Source organism: Miscanthus floridulus, chromosome 6 (assembly GCF_019320115.1).
Source record: "Miscanthus floridulus cultivar M001 chromosome 6, ASM1932011v1, whole genome shotgun sequence".
Classification (NCBI taxonomy): Eukaryota; Viridiplantae; Streptophyta; class Magnoliopsida; order Poales; family Poaceae; genus Miscanthus; species Miscanthus floridulus.
In genome coordinates, this window is record NC_089585.1 from 19,506,539 (window position 1) to 19,522,726 (window position 16,188).

General features: G+C 49.3%; 1 protein-coding gene across 1 annotated transcript; it reads right to left on the reverse strand.

Annotated features, from left to right (window-relative positions):
* Nucleotides 1-5,488: 5,488 nt before the first annotated feature.
* LOC136460311 (uncharacterized) lies at nt 5,489-6,871 on the reverse strand. Its single transcript, XM_066460063.1, has 4 exons — nt 6,527-6,871; nt 6,177-6,442; nt 5,863-6,103; nt 5,489-5,623 (listed from the first exon to the last, which is right to left on the reverse strand). Exons 1-4 carry the CDS (start codon nt 6,869-6,871, stop codon nt 5,489-5,491), a joined length of 987 nt encoding a protein of 328 aa, XP_066316160.1.
* Nucleotides 6,872-16,188: the final 9,317 nt, after the last annotated feature.

The window sequence follows — 16,188 nt, forward strand, 5'->3', positions numbered from 1 at the left end:
TTTGCCGCTGTGATTGGTAATGGGGTGAGTATCCCCTGTTGGGTTGCCAGGTCAAGTAACCGTTGAAGCGGGTCCATGGCTAGGATGAAAAGCATGGGGGAAAGCGGATCCCCTTGGCGGACGCCTCTGGCATGGCTAAAGGTGGCCCCCCGTCTTCCGTTCAGGATGGGTGTCGAAGTGGATGTACGTAGGAGGATGGAGATCCACTCACGCCATCGTTGTTCGAAGCCCAGAGCCTGAAGAGTCTCAAGCAAGTACCCCCAATGCACCGTGTCAAAGGCTTTATGGATGTCAAGCTTCATGAACAAAGCCGGAAGCTTATGCTTGTGTAGTCTTTTTACCGCGCCCTGGACGTACAGAAAATTATCATGGATGCTTCTGTGTTTTATAAAAGCGCTCTGGCAGTTCGAAACAAGGGAGTTGAGTCGAGGGGCAAGTCTGTTAGCTAACACTTTGGAGAAGATCTTTGCAATGGCATGGACTAAGCTGATGGGTCTAAAATCAGTGACGCTTGTCGCATCGGTTTTTTTTGGTAGAAGGATTATGGATGCCGAATTTAGCCACTCGAAGCCCTGTGCATTCAGATTGAATAGACTGATCATTGCCGCCATAACATCTTCCTTAATGGTTTCCCAGCACGCTTTGAAGAAGGCACCCGTGAAGCCATCCGGTCCTGGCGCTTTGTCGGAAGGCATTGAATATATAGTGTTTTTTATTTCTTCTTGTGAGAAAGGCACCTCCAGCTCGGAGAGGTCATGTTGAATGTAGCCAAGGGATTGCCAGTTTATGGTGGCCGCTCTCGGGACCACGGAGCCGATGTGGTTCGTAAAATAATCTTATATCACCTTTTCTTTGTCTTGCTGCGCCATCGCGATCCCCCCCTCCGTATGTAGACAATGTATGTAGTTCTTTCTCCGTCGTGCATTGGCTCTACTGTGGAAAAATTTAGTGTTAGCATCACCACATCGGATGTAAGTTAGCCTCGATCTCTGTCTGATTCTTGATTTTTCAATAGCGGCGAGGCCAATGCCACGGGATTTGAGGCGGCGACATAGGTGAAGCTCCATGGCAGTGAGCAACCTATGCTCTTGGGCCTTGAAACCACTATCTCAAGAACGCTGGAGGGATAGCCTGAATAATGCATACATGTCAATTTGAAGGGGCCAGGGCACAAGGGATCCGCAGGAAGAAGAGTACTCTATAAATACTATCGGTTCTGTCACTCCTAGGGCTGCAAAATGCAATGAACGGTGTTCGCATCCAACACAGAAATAGCAACGCGAGCGAGGGAGATGGTAGTGTAGGTAGCGCTAGCTGCACACTGCTGAGTAAATAACCGTCTCAAATTCTGTAAGGCGTCTGGTTACGGTAATAAAATTTCAGTAGGGGCCCTGGCCCCTCCTGTTCCCTAAAAAAAATTCTGTAAGGCGTCAAGGACCTCAGCTTGATGAACGATTGCCTACTGCTTCCCCTCTATCAGGCAACCACGACAGTCATTTTGGCATGACGCATGGGCTGGGGACGAAGCACTGCTGCACTGGTGGATTTTTTCTGCTCTATACAGTCACTGTATCCGGAAAAAAGCTTTCAGTTGCACAGGTAAGGGAGGCTGGAGTTGATGATTCAGACTTCCTGGTTGAACGACTCTCTGTGCAGGCGGCCGGTAAACTTGAGGAAGCTCAGCACCTGCTTGAAAATTGTCAGTTCAGTGACTTGGAGGATGACACACAAGGCGCCTTCTGTTTACCACATGGTAAATTTGACTCAGGAGGTATACACAGGCTTCTAAAATCAAGAGATGGCACACCTATTCCGGCCACCAAATTCGTATGGGATAGCTATGCCCCAAGACGGGTTGGTTGTTGATGCAAGGGAGGATTCAGAGCAGGTCTAATCTCCTGAAAAAAAAACATGTAGATACTGCGGTCTGTGAAAGCGTGAAGTGCGTGCACAAATGCTATGTAAAACAATTTAGATCACAAGTGATCAAATGATGTAAAACTCTTGCCCACAGGCACTAAGTGAGCAATAAAATATTCAGATGGGGATCCTCTTCCCGTGGTGACTTTTTTTTTTTAAAAAAACTGCAAGGCCGAGACAGTTCAGCCTAGTTTTGTGACTTGTGAGATCGTGAAGGTTTTTATCTTGCGGTGAGTTTCATATAAGAACATTGCATGTTGATACCGTGGATACAATTTACTTTCTTCTTGAACTCAGCAAAAAAGAATTTCGGCCATGCAGCCCTATGCGAACTTGACTTAACTTATGAGCAGGCGGCCAATTCTTAGGATATTTTGCCATGCTGGATAAGCCAAGATGCTTTATGGGTTGGTTTTATTGAGCTCTTAGACTATGGAAGAGGCCAACTATGAGTAGAAATTTGCTCCCTTTTTACGATTTAGTGTTTTGAAATATTGTCCTTCTCAGAGTTTCCAAGGACTAGTAATCAATATGTAGTACAATTTTTTTCTTCATGAACACAGATCGGTACGTCTGTACTTGCAGTTGCAGAGCGTTTCAGTGAAACATTACCTGACTAGTGTTAGTCCCGAGATCTCCCGCACGGGTTGCCGACCACTCGCCGGCGTTCTCGTACATAAACTACGGCTGGAGATAGAAGAGGAAGGGAGAATAGAGCGCACACACAACACAAGCACCAGCGTTGGCCAGAGCTCCGCAGAGGACATGGCAAAACTAAACTCACTCTATTCACTGAGTTGCAGTGGGAAGCTATATATACAACTCTATCCATCTAATCCTAGTACACAGACATGTCAGGTTGCCATGCTGCTACAGTGACTAGATGTGACAGCAGAGCTGACTTTGACGCCAGTCCATACTGTGGCTACAGTGCGGCAGGGGAGCCTTTCGGCGCCTGCCCCTGCTGTGGTTACAGTGCAGCAGCAGGAGAGCCCTTTCAGCATCTACCCCTGCCGCGCGTACACAGGGAGAACAGCAGATTACTTTACAATTCTTTTCATAATCCTGCTGCTAACCCTAGAACCTCCACCTTGCCGATCATCTTCTTCAGCTCCATGAACCGAAGACAGCCGAGCGGCTTGGTGAGGACGTCTGCGAGTTGCCGACCAGTTTCGACGAACTCGATAACAATCTGTCCTCCATCTACACAGTCCCTGAGGAAGTGGAACTTGACGTCGATGTGCTTGCTCCGGTCGTGGAGAACCGGATTCTTCACGAGGGCAATGGTGGGCTAGTTGTCCACCATTAGTGCTGGCGGGTGAGCTTTCACACCGGTTAGCTCGCCCAGCAGCCGGCGCAGCCACAAAGCTTGGCACGCCGCTGTGGCCGCCGCCACGTACTCTGCCTTGCACGTGGACAGCACCACCACCTTCTGTTTCAGCGACAACCATGAGATTGGAGCCGACCCGAGGAAGATGAGCACGCCAGAGGTGCTCCGCCGTCCGTCGATGTCCCCCGACATATCTGCATCGCTGAACATAGTGAGCTGCAGCCCACTTTCACCGGTCTTGGAGAAGACGATCACCTGATCCACCGTCCCCTTAACGTAGCGCAGCAGCCGCTTCACCGCGGCCCAGTGATCCTCTCGGGGATCCTCCATGAAGCGGCTGACGTAGCCCACGGCGAACGCAATATCCGACCTCATGTGGACTAGGTAGCGCAGACTGCCAACAATACTTCGGTAGAGTGTTGCATCTACCTTCGCCGTGGTACTGGCCTTCGTCAGCTTCAGTCGCTCCTCCATCGGAGTCACTCACGGCTTGCACTCAACCATGCCGGTCTGCTCCAACAGCTTCGAGGCGTACGCACTCTGACCGAGCGTGAGCGCCTCCTACCCCTGTCTCACCTTGATGCCGAGGTAGTAGGAGAGCGCACCGAGATCGCTCATTCGAAAATGAGCCGCCATCTCACGCTTGAAGTTGTCGATGTCCTCTGCACACGCGCCGATGACGATCAAGTCATCCACATACACACCGACGATGAGCTCCTCCTTCCCCCATCGCCGTGTGTAGAGTGTGTGCTCGGTTGCGCACCACGTGAACCCAAGCTCGCCCAGCGTGGCGTCAAGCTTGGCGTTCCACGCTTACGGGGCCTACCACAGCCCATAGAGCGCCTTGCGTAGTCAGAGCACCCTGTGCTCTGCTCCCTTGATGGCGAAACCCGGAGGTTGCCTAACAAAGACCATCTCTGCCAACTCACTGTTTAGGAAGGCTGATTATATGTCCAGGTGATGGACGCGTCAGTCCTTCACTGCATGCGCGCTACCGGCGCAAAGGCTTCCTCGAAGTCGATGTCCTCGCGCTGGACAAAGCCTCAGGCGATGAGGCGCGTCTTATGCTTGACAATGGCATCCTGCTCATCCCGCTTGACCTTATACACCCACTTCAGGTCGATCGGACGACATCCTGGAGGTGGATCGATGAGATCCCAAGTCTTGTTTTCCTCGATCGCCTTCATCTCCTCCAGCATCGCCCGTCGCCAATTTGCATCTGCTCGGCCAACGCGAATGTGGGTGGTTCGTCTACACTAACGAGAAGCGGCTCTAGGTCATTGAGCAGCCAACCCGCCAGGCCTGAGGACCCTGTGCAGCCGATGATGTAGTCCAGCCTGTGGAACCACACCTCCTTACTGTCATGGAAGGCATCCATGAACTCGGTGATGTCGCTTGAAGGTGAGGCGAACTCAATCGGCATCGATGGAGTCCCCTGTTCTGCCAGAGTGGTCGGCACAGCACCTGGAGTGCTTGGCACCCTAGCTGCAGTGCTTGGCACTACTCCTGGACCGCTCGTCACCACTCCTGCAGTGGTTGGCACCACTGCAGGAGTGCTCAGCACTAGTCTTGGAGTGGTTGGCACCACTACAAGAACTCTCGGCTCCGCTACGGAAGCATTTGGTACCCATCCTATAGTGGTCGGCACCACTCCTGGAGTGCTCGGCACCGTTCCAGGAGTGCTCGGCTCTATTGCTGGAGTGGTCAGCATCTCCTCTCTAGCGTCTCCACCACCGTGGATGACCAAGTGCTCAACAACGAAGGTGTTGGTGAAGCCACCAGCTTCCACGTGCCTGGACTGTCCTAGTCCCAGGCCACCTTCTCGTCGAACACAACGTCGTGCGAGACAACCACCTTGCCTCCACTTGGGTCATAGAGCCGGTACGCCTTGGTACCTTCCTCATAGCTTAGGAGCACCATCGGTGTGCTCCTATCCTCCATCTTGGTGAGGACCGGCTTCATCTTCCTAACATGGCCGATACAGCCGAATGTCTGGAAGAAGGATACGCTTGGCTTGCGCCCATACCAAGCTTTGAACGGCGTGATGCCCTTCAGGGCCTTTATGGGCGCACGGTTGAGGATAAACATCACCATGGTCACCGCCTCACCCCAGAACCTTGCCGGCATGCTCTTGGCCTTCATCATGGATCGAGCCATGCCAACCACTGTCTAGTTCTGCCACTCTACCATGCCATTCTACTATGGCAAGTATGGCGTGGTGTGGTGTCGCACCACATCCTAATCCACGTAGTACGCAGCGAACTCCACTGAAGTGAATTCGTCGCCACGATCAGTCCGCAGCACGCGCAGCTTCTTGTCGCTCTCCGCCTCCGCGTATGCCTTGAACTTCTTGATTGCCTCTACCACCTCATCCTTGCTCGTCAGGAGTTGCAGCCACATATAGCGACTGCAATCATCCACGAGTAGGAGGAAGTACTACCGACCACCATTTGTGGCTGGCCTGATTGGCCCGCAGAGATCGTAGTGGATGAGCTCGAGAGCATCCGCCGCGTGATACTTGGCCCCTTTGGGAATGGTAGCCTCCTCTACTTTCCGGCCAGGCAGTTGTCACATAGCTCGCATGCGTGCTTGATGTGGGGCAGCCCTTAAACCATCTTCTCCAGCTGACTGTGCGCGTAGAAGCTAAGATGGCCATACAGGGCATGCCATAGCCATGGTTCCTCCGTGTGCCATGCAGCCAAGTAGATGGGCTGCTCCACCTTCAAGTCAAGCAGGTACAACCGGTTCCAGGACCTCTTCACCTTGGAAAGAAGCCGCTGCTCCCAGTCCCTAATCCTGAGGACATCGTCCTTGATCAGTACCTCGCTGCCGCGCTCATCCAGCTGGCCAATGCTGATGATGCTTGAACGTAGCTATGAGGATATAATATACATTCGTCAGTGCATGGTGCTCGTCATTCTGGCACCTGAAGTTGATGGTGCCGTGCCCTCGGATCACCACCCTTGAGCCGTCACCAAACTTCACTATGTCGGTCATGTTGCCATCGAGCTCAGAGAAGGCTTCCTTGGAGCCCGTCATGTGATTGTTGGCGCTAGAGTCCAGGTGCCACCACTGCTCCTGCTCGTCGCCCACACGTCCAAGGTGGACTTGGGCGTGCGGTTCATCGAGGTTGACAACCTTTAGAGCCTTGCCGTGCCCTTCCACCGCCATCACCTCTCCCTTCTCCTTGGCCTTAATGTTGTGCAGTGCACATAATGTCATCATCAAGAGAGTGGCCTCATCATCCTCATTAGCCTACTCTAAATGAGCCTCAACCTTCTTCTCCTGCTTATGATTTGGGCACACGTTTGCCCAATGGCCCGTCTTCTCGCAGCGTCGGCAGGCGTTGGGGTCGACCATCTTCTTCTTCTTCTCCAAAGAAGCCTCGCCGCGGTGCTTTCCATCACCACCGTGGCTAGAGGAGGCTTCCCTAGACTTCTTCTCCTTTATCCGGGCAGCCCACTCTTCCTCTGTCAACAGCAGCTTGCCGCTGTCCATCGTTGCTGTGGCCTGCTCCATGTGCTCATCCACTGCCCGTAGATGGCCTGTCACATCCTCAATGGTGAGGGTGGATAAGTCCAGCATCATCTCTATGGAGAGAGCGATTTGGATGTACTTCATCGGCACGTATTGGAGGTACTTGGAGACCGCCTCTTCTTTGTCGATGGTGATGCCATGGCTCCTCAGCTTGCTGATGAGCGACTGCAGGCAGAGGGAGAAGTCCTCCACCGACTCACCATCCTCTAACTTGAGGTTGACATACTCCTGCTTTAGCAGCTAGGCCGTCGCCTTCTTTGCGCGGTCGGAGCCGACGCGCATTATTGCAATAGCCTCCCACGTCTCCTTAGCAGAGTTCTTCTCCCCCAATGACTCCTTGTACTCTGGTGGCACAGCAGCGAGAATAGCCTCTAACGCTAATATGTTATCTTCTTCGTTGTCGGTGCCCTTGTCAATGTCATTCTAGAGCCATCGGGCTCTGAGCTTGACCTTCATGGTTACCGCCCACTCACCATAGTTGGTGTGAGTCAGTGTCGGCTAAGTGGTGCCACTGACCTCCCACACCATGCACATGATGACCTCCTATCATGGCTGGGTAGCCACAACAGCGCTGCTGCTGTTGCCTATCTTTGAACCGTCCGTTATCGCTAACGGTTAGTCCAGCGACGACGTTTGTATGGCTCTAATACCACTTATTAGTCCTAAGATCTCCCGCACGGGTGAGCCGACCGCTCACCAGTGTTCTCGCACACACACTACGACTGGATGTAGAAGAGGGAGGGAGAATAGAGTGCACACACTCCTAGCACAAGCACCAGCGTTGGCCGGAGCTCTACAGATGAGATGACAAACTGAACTCACTCTCTTCTCTGAGTTACAGTGGAAAACTATATATACAACTCTACCCATCTAATCCTAGTACACAGACATGTTAGACTGTCATGTTACTACGGTGACTAGATGTGACAGCAGGGCTGACTTTGACGCCTGCCCCTGCTATGGCTACAGTGCGGCAGGAGAGCCTTTCGACGCCTGCCCCTGCCGCGGCTATAGTGTAGCAGCAGGGGAGCCCTTTCAACGCTTGCCCCTGTCGCGCGTACACAGGGGGGAGCAGCATATTACTTTACAACTAGTACAACTAGCAGTCTCGCAGCATATTATTACATGAAAAAATGGAGGTTTCCTTTTTTTGGAAGGCAACGGGGGGATGATTTGTCCCCACCTGATCAATTACCACAGATCCTGGGAAAACCTGGTGGGTGGAGGGGCATTAGCCCAGTTTAGGCATGGTGCCAAGTTACAAATGAGGTGAAATGGGAAAGTAAAACAACTTAGTTACATGAGACTAATGGATCCCTAGAAAGTAGATAAGGCGGTGGATCTTCTTGGCAATCGGCATTGCCAATCAATAGCAGTGGCTTTGCAAGTGGCCATTAACCTATCCACGCTCGGTGTCATTCCTCTGATCACCGCATCATGGCGATGTTTCCATAGCTCCCAGCAGCACAAGAGCAGGAAGGTTGGTGTCGCCGCCTTGGGCACTCAGGGTGGTGTTCTGGTTTCCCACAACCTCCGAACTTCATTAGGTTTCCAGCCAATTCGTCCCCAAAAGGACTGAGCAAAGGTGCAACCCGATATGATGTGATCAGCGTCTTCGTCTTGGCTCTTGCACAGCTCACACAGGGCATCCGATAAAATGCCTTTCCTCTCTAGGTTAGCTTTGCACTGAATTCTGTTCTGAACTAGGAGCCAAGCAAAGAATCTCACTCGTGGGGGAGCATGGTTGCACCATACAAAGTCAAAGTAGGGAAGTTTCTGCTCTTCTCTAATCAATGCTTTGTATATCATTCTAGCAACAAGTTTGCCATCAATCTTGGTGAACGCATGTCATCCGTAGAGGTTTCCAGAATGACGTCCTGGAGGAGGTGTTTCAACTGATCCAGCTCATTTTTGGCTTGGGGAGTTAGTCGAGGTCGAATCATGGACTTCCACTCATTGCCGAGAGCAGTGTTTACTGAAACATCTCCAATCGTGAAGTGGTTGTGCAAGGAGGGGTAGGCTTCAACAAGTGTAGTGTTTGTCAGCCATTTGTCATACCAGAAGGAAGTTTTCTTCCCATCTCCCACTCTGACATGTGAGATGCTCCTATAGGCCGGCAACAGTTCCCTCATTGCTTCCCAGTGTGGACCCGTAACATCCCCGAGGAGGTCTGACATGGCTCCTCGCCCAAGCTGCCCAAGATGAGTCTCCGGGGTGGTGAAGCCAATGTATCATGCAGTTTGATCAACATGCAAGGATTTTGGGTGTCTAGGTGTCTGATCCCAAGGCCTCCATCTTCCCTTGCCTTGCAGATATTTTCCCATGCGACTAGGCATTTTGCTCCGGTCGTTTTATCTGACCCATTCCAGAGGAACGCTCGTCGTTTGGCATCCAGAGCTTCTTTCACCCCCACTGGCAGGAAGAGGGCTCCCATGGCATAAGTTGGCAGCCCATCAAGCACTGCATTGATCAGGGTCACTCGGCCAGCAGGGCTAAGGAGTGTTGCTTTCCAACCTGCTAAGTACTTGTCCACTTTGGCAATCATGGGCGCGAAGGCGGACAGTCTGAGTTTGGTGTTGGAGAGTGGAAGCACCAGATAGGTTTGTGGAAAGGCTCCTTGCTGACACTGTAGGACTGCCACCATTGCATCAACTGATGTCGCGGGCACATGCATTGTTGAAGCCTACCCCTCCTTGCACTGTGATTGAAGGTCAGAGATGGAAATATTTTAGGGGGGACTGAACAACACTGCTGCTCGATCTTAATTCTCAGCTCCCCCTATACTATAGAACTTTGCCTAAAAATTCATATGGGCTCTACAGTAATTTGCACTGATTCGGTTTGGGTAGGGGGGGCTTGAGCCCCCCCCGCCCCACCGCTGGATCCGCCCCTGATTGGCACCGTGCTTTTGTGGAAGTTGATCTTGAGTCCAGTTGCTTGTGCAAACTGATCATGGAAGTTTCCTTTAGAAAAGACTTCATCATCACTACCGGCTACAGAAGCCATGTGATGTGAGTAACTGATTATACCAAAGAAAAGTACTGAACTTGAAAGCACTATCTCAAAAATGCTGAAGTGACGATTTGAAATAATGTCAATTTGAAGGGCCCAGGGCACAACACAGAGTACTCTATATAAATACTATCACTCCTGTGGCTGCAAAATGCAATGAACGGTGTTTGCATCCAACACAGAAATAGCAACACAATCGAGGGAGATGGTAATGTAGATAGCGCTAGCTAACACACTTGTAGGCTTGGAAGGCATCATGAATGTTATGGTGGGCAACGTCTATCAGCGTCGCAACAAGAAAAGTGGCTGAGGAGTGGACCAGGCCGAGGAGCGCCAGAGCGTGGTCACTAGCCAAGGCGTGCCAAACCACGCCGTCCAGAAGTTTGCTTCTTTGTTAGTCGATCCGATTGTTTAGGAGTGATATTTCCCTTTGATTGTTATCCCTTAAAGTTAGCAGCTAAGTTGTTAGGATTGTGGTATAAGTATTGAACAATGTGTTTAATGAAAGGTTAGCCAGAGATTGAGTTAATCTCTCTTGCTCTTTGGCGCTCTCGCTCTCATTCTCTCTCGCCTGAACCCCGACGCCGAGCACGGCGTCGCAACCCCGCCGCCGGGCGATCAGACCTCGACCACCGACCTCCCATTACTATCCCCTACGCAACAACCCTAGCTCCAACAATGAAACTTGAGGTTGGCCATCTGTGCAAGCCGCAACTTGATGGTTTATGTCTTAGCCATGAAAGGATGCACCACCTCCTCAAGCCGAGATACGAAGAACTCTTGGAGATCTGAATGAAGCCACTCCATCAGAGGCCCAAACAAAGATTGAAGGTCCGAGATGGACGAACCATGTGCAGTGTGACGATGACAGCCACATGCAACACATTGAGGGACTCCTTCCGCTGCATTCGATGTCGTCGTCGTGGGCATAGACACTGCAGCCTCCAGTCTGCGCCCCCCCCCCCTCCGGGCTTCACCACGTTTCGGCTCTCCTTCCCAGCATAACCACCCGTTTCGGCTCTCCTTCCCAGCATAACCATCTTCAAAATGCTCGGAGATGGGCAGATGTTGTGGCTACATCTCCCCCAAATGGTCATCGTGATCCGCTTTCGGCTTCAACTATTCACCATTTTCTTTTCTTCTGAACTATACCATCATTGTTATCTCACATTGCTACGGTCTGGTCTTCCTTCCAGTAACTTTTGCCACGTGCATAACATCAGCTTCGGGGATTGGTAATGAGCAGTATAGTAGCCATGGACACATCCATTTTGAAGAGCTGCAGAGAGTAATAGTAAATTAGCTTCTTCGTTACTCTGAAATCTGAATCTAGTTTATCAGTTTTCAAACAAGAGATCAAATCAAGGCTCATACACAAATGTTATCTGCAATTAGTCTACTAGTGCGCAAATATTTTTTTTTTAAATCAAATAAAGCTTGTACCAGCCAATATAAATAATTCATTGCCTCTCTGTTCCTTATATTGACACATTCACTTCCTTTCAGCCATGCTGGAGTTAAGAAACACCTTCAGGACAAGCACACAAACGAAGATATGGCTGGGATGAAATTGATCGGCAACAGCCTAGATGCATAGGTAGTGAAGAACGCAATTCGTGGAGGCTCTACGGCCGTGGTTTGCAAGTTAATATGGCTCTAGGAATTGACTAGCTAACAAGCCAACTAATTAATATAAATGGCACAAGCACACTACTTTTCTAATTCAATTACCCAATTCATTCAGTTCAAAAACTCCAGGAGGATGAGGCTATACACAAGCAGTACAGGGTAAACAAAAATGCTTCATCAATGTCATTGTTACTGGAGGATAACAGAGCTACAAAAAGCATAACAGAAAGAAACACTAGTAGGGATCAGTCCCAAATCCAATCTCAGTTAGGCATGATGGCTACTGCAGCTTAAGCAAAGAATGTGCATCAATGTACAAGAAAAAAAAGAGAGGAAAACTTGCACTAGACAAACCTGATAATGCAATGCTGCAGTTTTCAGTGCACAGTACACAGAAAATGTGATTTCTGAAGTTCTTCTCGGTAACTTCAGAACTGATATATTTGGTACTCTTGAAATTATCTCTAAAAAGTTCCATAATTGGAGCAGATGACATTATCATTGCAGCAGCATATGAAGCCTCTGTACTTGCAGGGCTTAGTAGTTGTCAATATGTAGTCAATATTTTTCATCATGAATACAGAGCGGTACCTCCGTACTTGCAGGGTGTAGTGGTTATGTTTTTTTTTTTTGAAAGGGGGTGTAGTGGTTATGTGAAACAACATTACCTGACTAGTACAACTAGCAGTCTCACAGCATATTATTACTTGAAACAAAATATGGAAGTTAAGTGTGGCCTGCTCCCACATAGCTTCCTACCAGCATTAGGTCATGTGTGGGAGAGGGAGGCGCAGGATTGAGGAGCATGGTAGGAAGCTAAGTGGGGCCTCTGCTGATCCCTAGGCGAGGTCACATAATTCCCCCTCTAAGTTCCCTTCCTATTCCTACATTTCTGACATGGTAATTGGTAAAGCTTCCCACAATGATATTGGAGAATCGCGTTATTGTAAACTTACAGGAACGAACAAACCAAACAGCTCAAATGACGGTCAGTCGGTCACCACTCGATGCGTGCCATAAAACTAACACGGAGCAAGAATATACTACTATATACCCCGTGCTAATGCAACAGCGGTATTTCAGGAATACACATGAAAACTGAATGAGCGATAGAAATACAATATTATTATATATACAAAATTGAATGTACACAGTCAAGTATAAACTCACAGCATCCCGTGACCAAGTTTTCAGAAAAATATATTATCATACAAAAATCTGAATATATACAGTGTAAGCCTCTAACGAACATCTAACGAACAGGGGAAGCTTTCCATACCAATCTCTTTAGCTTTCTGAAGCTTTTCATTAATCATGTCTTGAGAATGAAGCTCTGTTCTTGTTAAAAGCATCAAGCAAGAGATTAGCCTGCAGAAAAAAAGGAAAAAAATACCACATCAAAACTAAAACATTTACTTCTATCTTTTTCTCCTTGATATGTTTTGACAGCTGCAATATGGCATCCGTTTGTGAACATTGACAATATAATCAAAACTGGACTTAATTGATATACAATGCACAGGCTGTAGAGACAAAAAAAAAATGGTGGATTTGAGATTGGGGAACTTAGTTGTGAGACTAAAAATTGGTGTCATCCATGACTGTGCCCCTGATCCAGACCACTTAAGCCCACACACCTCATGATTGTGCCCCTCGTATGTCTGCACAACATGGTTCCTAATTCTCACGTCGTTGTTCACGATCTTGCCATCGATGCCACCAGTGGTGAGGATGTTGTTGTTTCATGTCAGTGAGCCAACTCTTGCCTCATGCACACCTTTGAGAGTTCTCAACTGCAAGGAAAGAACGACCTGAATTCAACAACAGAGAACGTGCACGCATTTTTGGATGACCAAGGACACTGCACATACCAGTCAGTTGGAGCTGGTGTCCCAGAGCTGGACATCAGACGAGTTGAGCCCAACAGCGATATGCTGGCCATCTGGAGCCCAGTTGACGCTTGTGATGGGACCACTGTTATTGTCGATGATCAGAAGCTCAGATGTGGACCCACTGGATGCATCCCATAGGTTTATCGTGTCACCCAGAGCAATGGACAGCAAGTTGTTGCTCCCTCAGTCGAGCAGGTTGAGGTATTAGTCGTCATCAACAAGCTCTGGTGCGTCTAGAGTCCTCTCTACAGATTGCATACATTTCGAGCAGCATCAGAAATCGCCATCCAAGTGATGAACACGCAGTAAATGCATATACCTGGGGAATATGCCACCGCTGCTTGGCCGACTTGGTGTGGTGGGAGGAAGCTGCAATGGTTGCCGAGACGTTCTCAGACTCATACGGCTCGTTCCTGAAGGCGAGGATACATGTTCGTTTGTTGAGCAGCTTCTCAGCGAGCAGCCTCCAGTAGGTCTCCTCGGATGGTGACACAAGCCGGCTCTGTCAGGCGAATCATCGAACACCCGCGCGCGCCCACAAAACATTCTGACTCAGGGAGCAGGTGACTTACGTAGCACTTGGCTGACGGGTTGCGCGATCCCTGGAGCGCGCGGAGGCGGAGTCGCAGAGCGGCGACTTAGGCGAGGAGGGCCTCGCGCTCGGCGTGCCAACGCGACTCTTCGCGGAGCCACCGCTGTTCCTCCTGCAGCCAGCGCTGCTCCTTGCGGCACCGCGTCTCCTCGCTGTCCTTCTAGGACAAGGGGCCCGCAGTGCGGGCAGGACCGACGTAGCCCAGGTGAACCGCGTCCCACTTCACACCGGTCGCCGCCACCGCATGTACCTTGATGGGCTCGTCCACTCCCGCACGCTCCAGGTCCCCCGCCGCGTCCGCCACGCGCCGCCGGAAATTGGAGATGGTCACGTGGTGGCACGGCCGCTCGACGACCGCGAGCGTGAGCGCGTCGCGGGATGGTGTTCCGGCCGCTTGAAGACCGCAAGCGCGATCGGGATCGCTGCGGGGCCTGGAGAAGGGCAGCGTCGGCGGCCATGCGGGATCACGGTGGGGCCTGGAGGAGGGCAGTAACGTGGTTCGTCGTTGTGGGATGGTAGCCCGGTCGCTTGGCGAGCGCGAGCGCGACCTGGGGCGGGGCGGCCGCTCCGCGATGCCGCTCGACGACCGCCACGAAGAAGAAAATATTTTTTAAGGAAGCTTTTTTCGTTTATTTGGGGATTCGATCCTGGGTTGTTAGTTGTGGACAGCGTGTAGGGGGCGTGGGGTAGGGCACGGGGTGAGAAGCCTAGCATCACACATCGAATCGTGGCCATTGAAATTTTTATGGTGTTTTATTAGCCTTTGATTTTAATAGAGACGAATTCTTGTGCGTATTTTTCTAGGTACACAATGATTAGAGGCTCTCAGCGGAGGATATTTTTCTGGAAGATCTATTATAACTTTGATTGGTCCATTACACGCTCTTGCTTGCGTTACATGGCCAGTTCCATACTTGGGCATGCACAAGCGTACTGCAATAGGACCAAAGTCAAGCAATGCTTACCATAAAAAAAGTCAAGCAATGCTTTAAGCCCATGCACACGAGTTGAATTTCTTTTTTTTTCGCGAAAGTGCAGGATCTGTTCAAGCACGTCTTTTATTAAGAAGACAGGATTAAAGTTACACGCATGCCTGCGTTTTGGAGCTCAAAGTGGCGTGAGAGCAGCCAAGAATGAGCTGCAGAAGGCAGACCCAGCCAAGTTTTTCATGAGTTGAATTTCATAACAAGGAAATGATTAATGCACCTTTCATTTCTGCGTAGTATTAATTTATGCAGTACAATAAATGGAAATTTCCTTTTCTTTTGAGAACAAACAGAAGGAAATGAAACGATTTTTTATGTACTGAAACTCAATCCACAAAACCAACTAGACCTATTTTCAATTTTCAGGGAATTCATTCATGGGCCTGAAAATTTTATGGGCTTCATTTCTCGTCGAGCTAAGGTTTATCTTGAACGGGCAGGTATGTGGGCCGCAAGGATCTTTCTAGAGCTCCGATTAACTGACTATTGCCGATGGTCGGCCCAAAATGACCTGATCAAATGGCCTGGTTATAGTATTTGCAGAATTATCTCCCTTTTTAGATGAAGTAACCTTTATATTTAAATAAAGTTTCGATCTTTGTAACAAAGCAGTATACACAACCGTTATAGTGGAATAAAAACGAAAGAAATAAAAAGGGATCTATTATACTCTTTTTTTGGATAACGGGACAAAGTGGGATCTATTATACTCTAAACATATAAAATATCATACTAAAGGTAAAGCTTAAAACAACCTATCAACCTACATTCCAATTACAGAGAAAAAGCTAGCTTGGCATAGTTCTGTTATTTTCTTGGACTATGAAAAGAGATGGCTAAAGTCCATCAAACTCAATTGTCTTCCTACAAAGAAGGTGATGAACAGTACATCTAAAACATTTTGTATATATCTGAATTTCACTTGTCCTCTAGCAACCTAGCTATCAAAACAGTAATCAATGCCTTGAGTAATAGTTGAGCCTTTTCTTTTCCACAAAAGCTCCATCAAATTGGAACATCCCTTTTCCTCCTAACCCATAGAAGCAACGGCCTTCAATGAATGTCAGGATTAAGCAAGAGCCTTCTAGAACGATGCCTCCAAGGAGGGATACAAAGTACCACTGGCGCTGCTATCTCCTTTATAGGATAGACAAGCTTTTCACTTGCAAAATCTCACACCATGAGGATTGGGGTCTATCAACTTATGCCTCTAACACTACAAAAAAAAATCTGGCTTTACATGATGAATTAGAGATGACGTTATAAGAAATCGTCGTAGTACAACCCGAA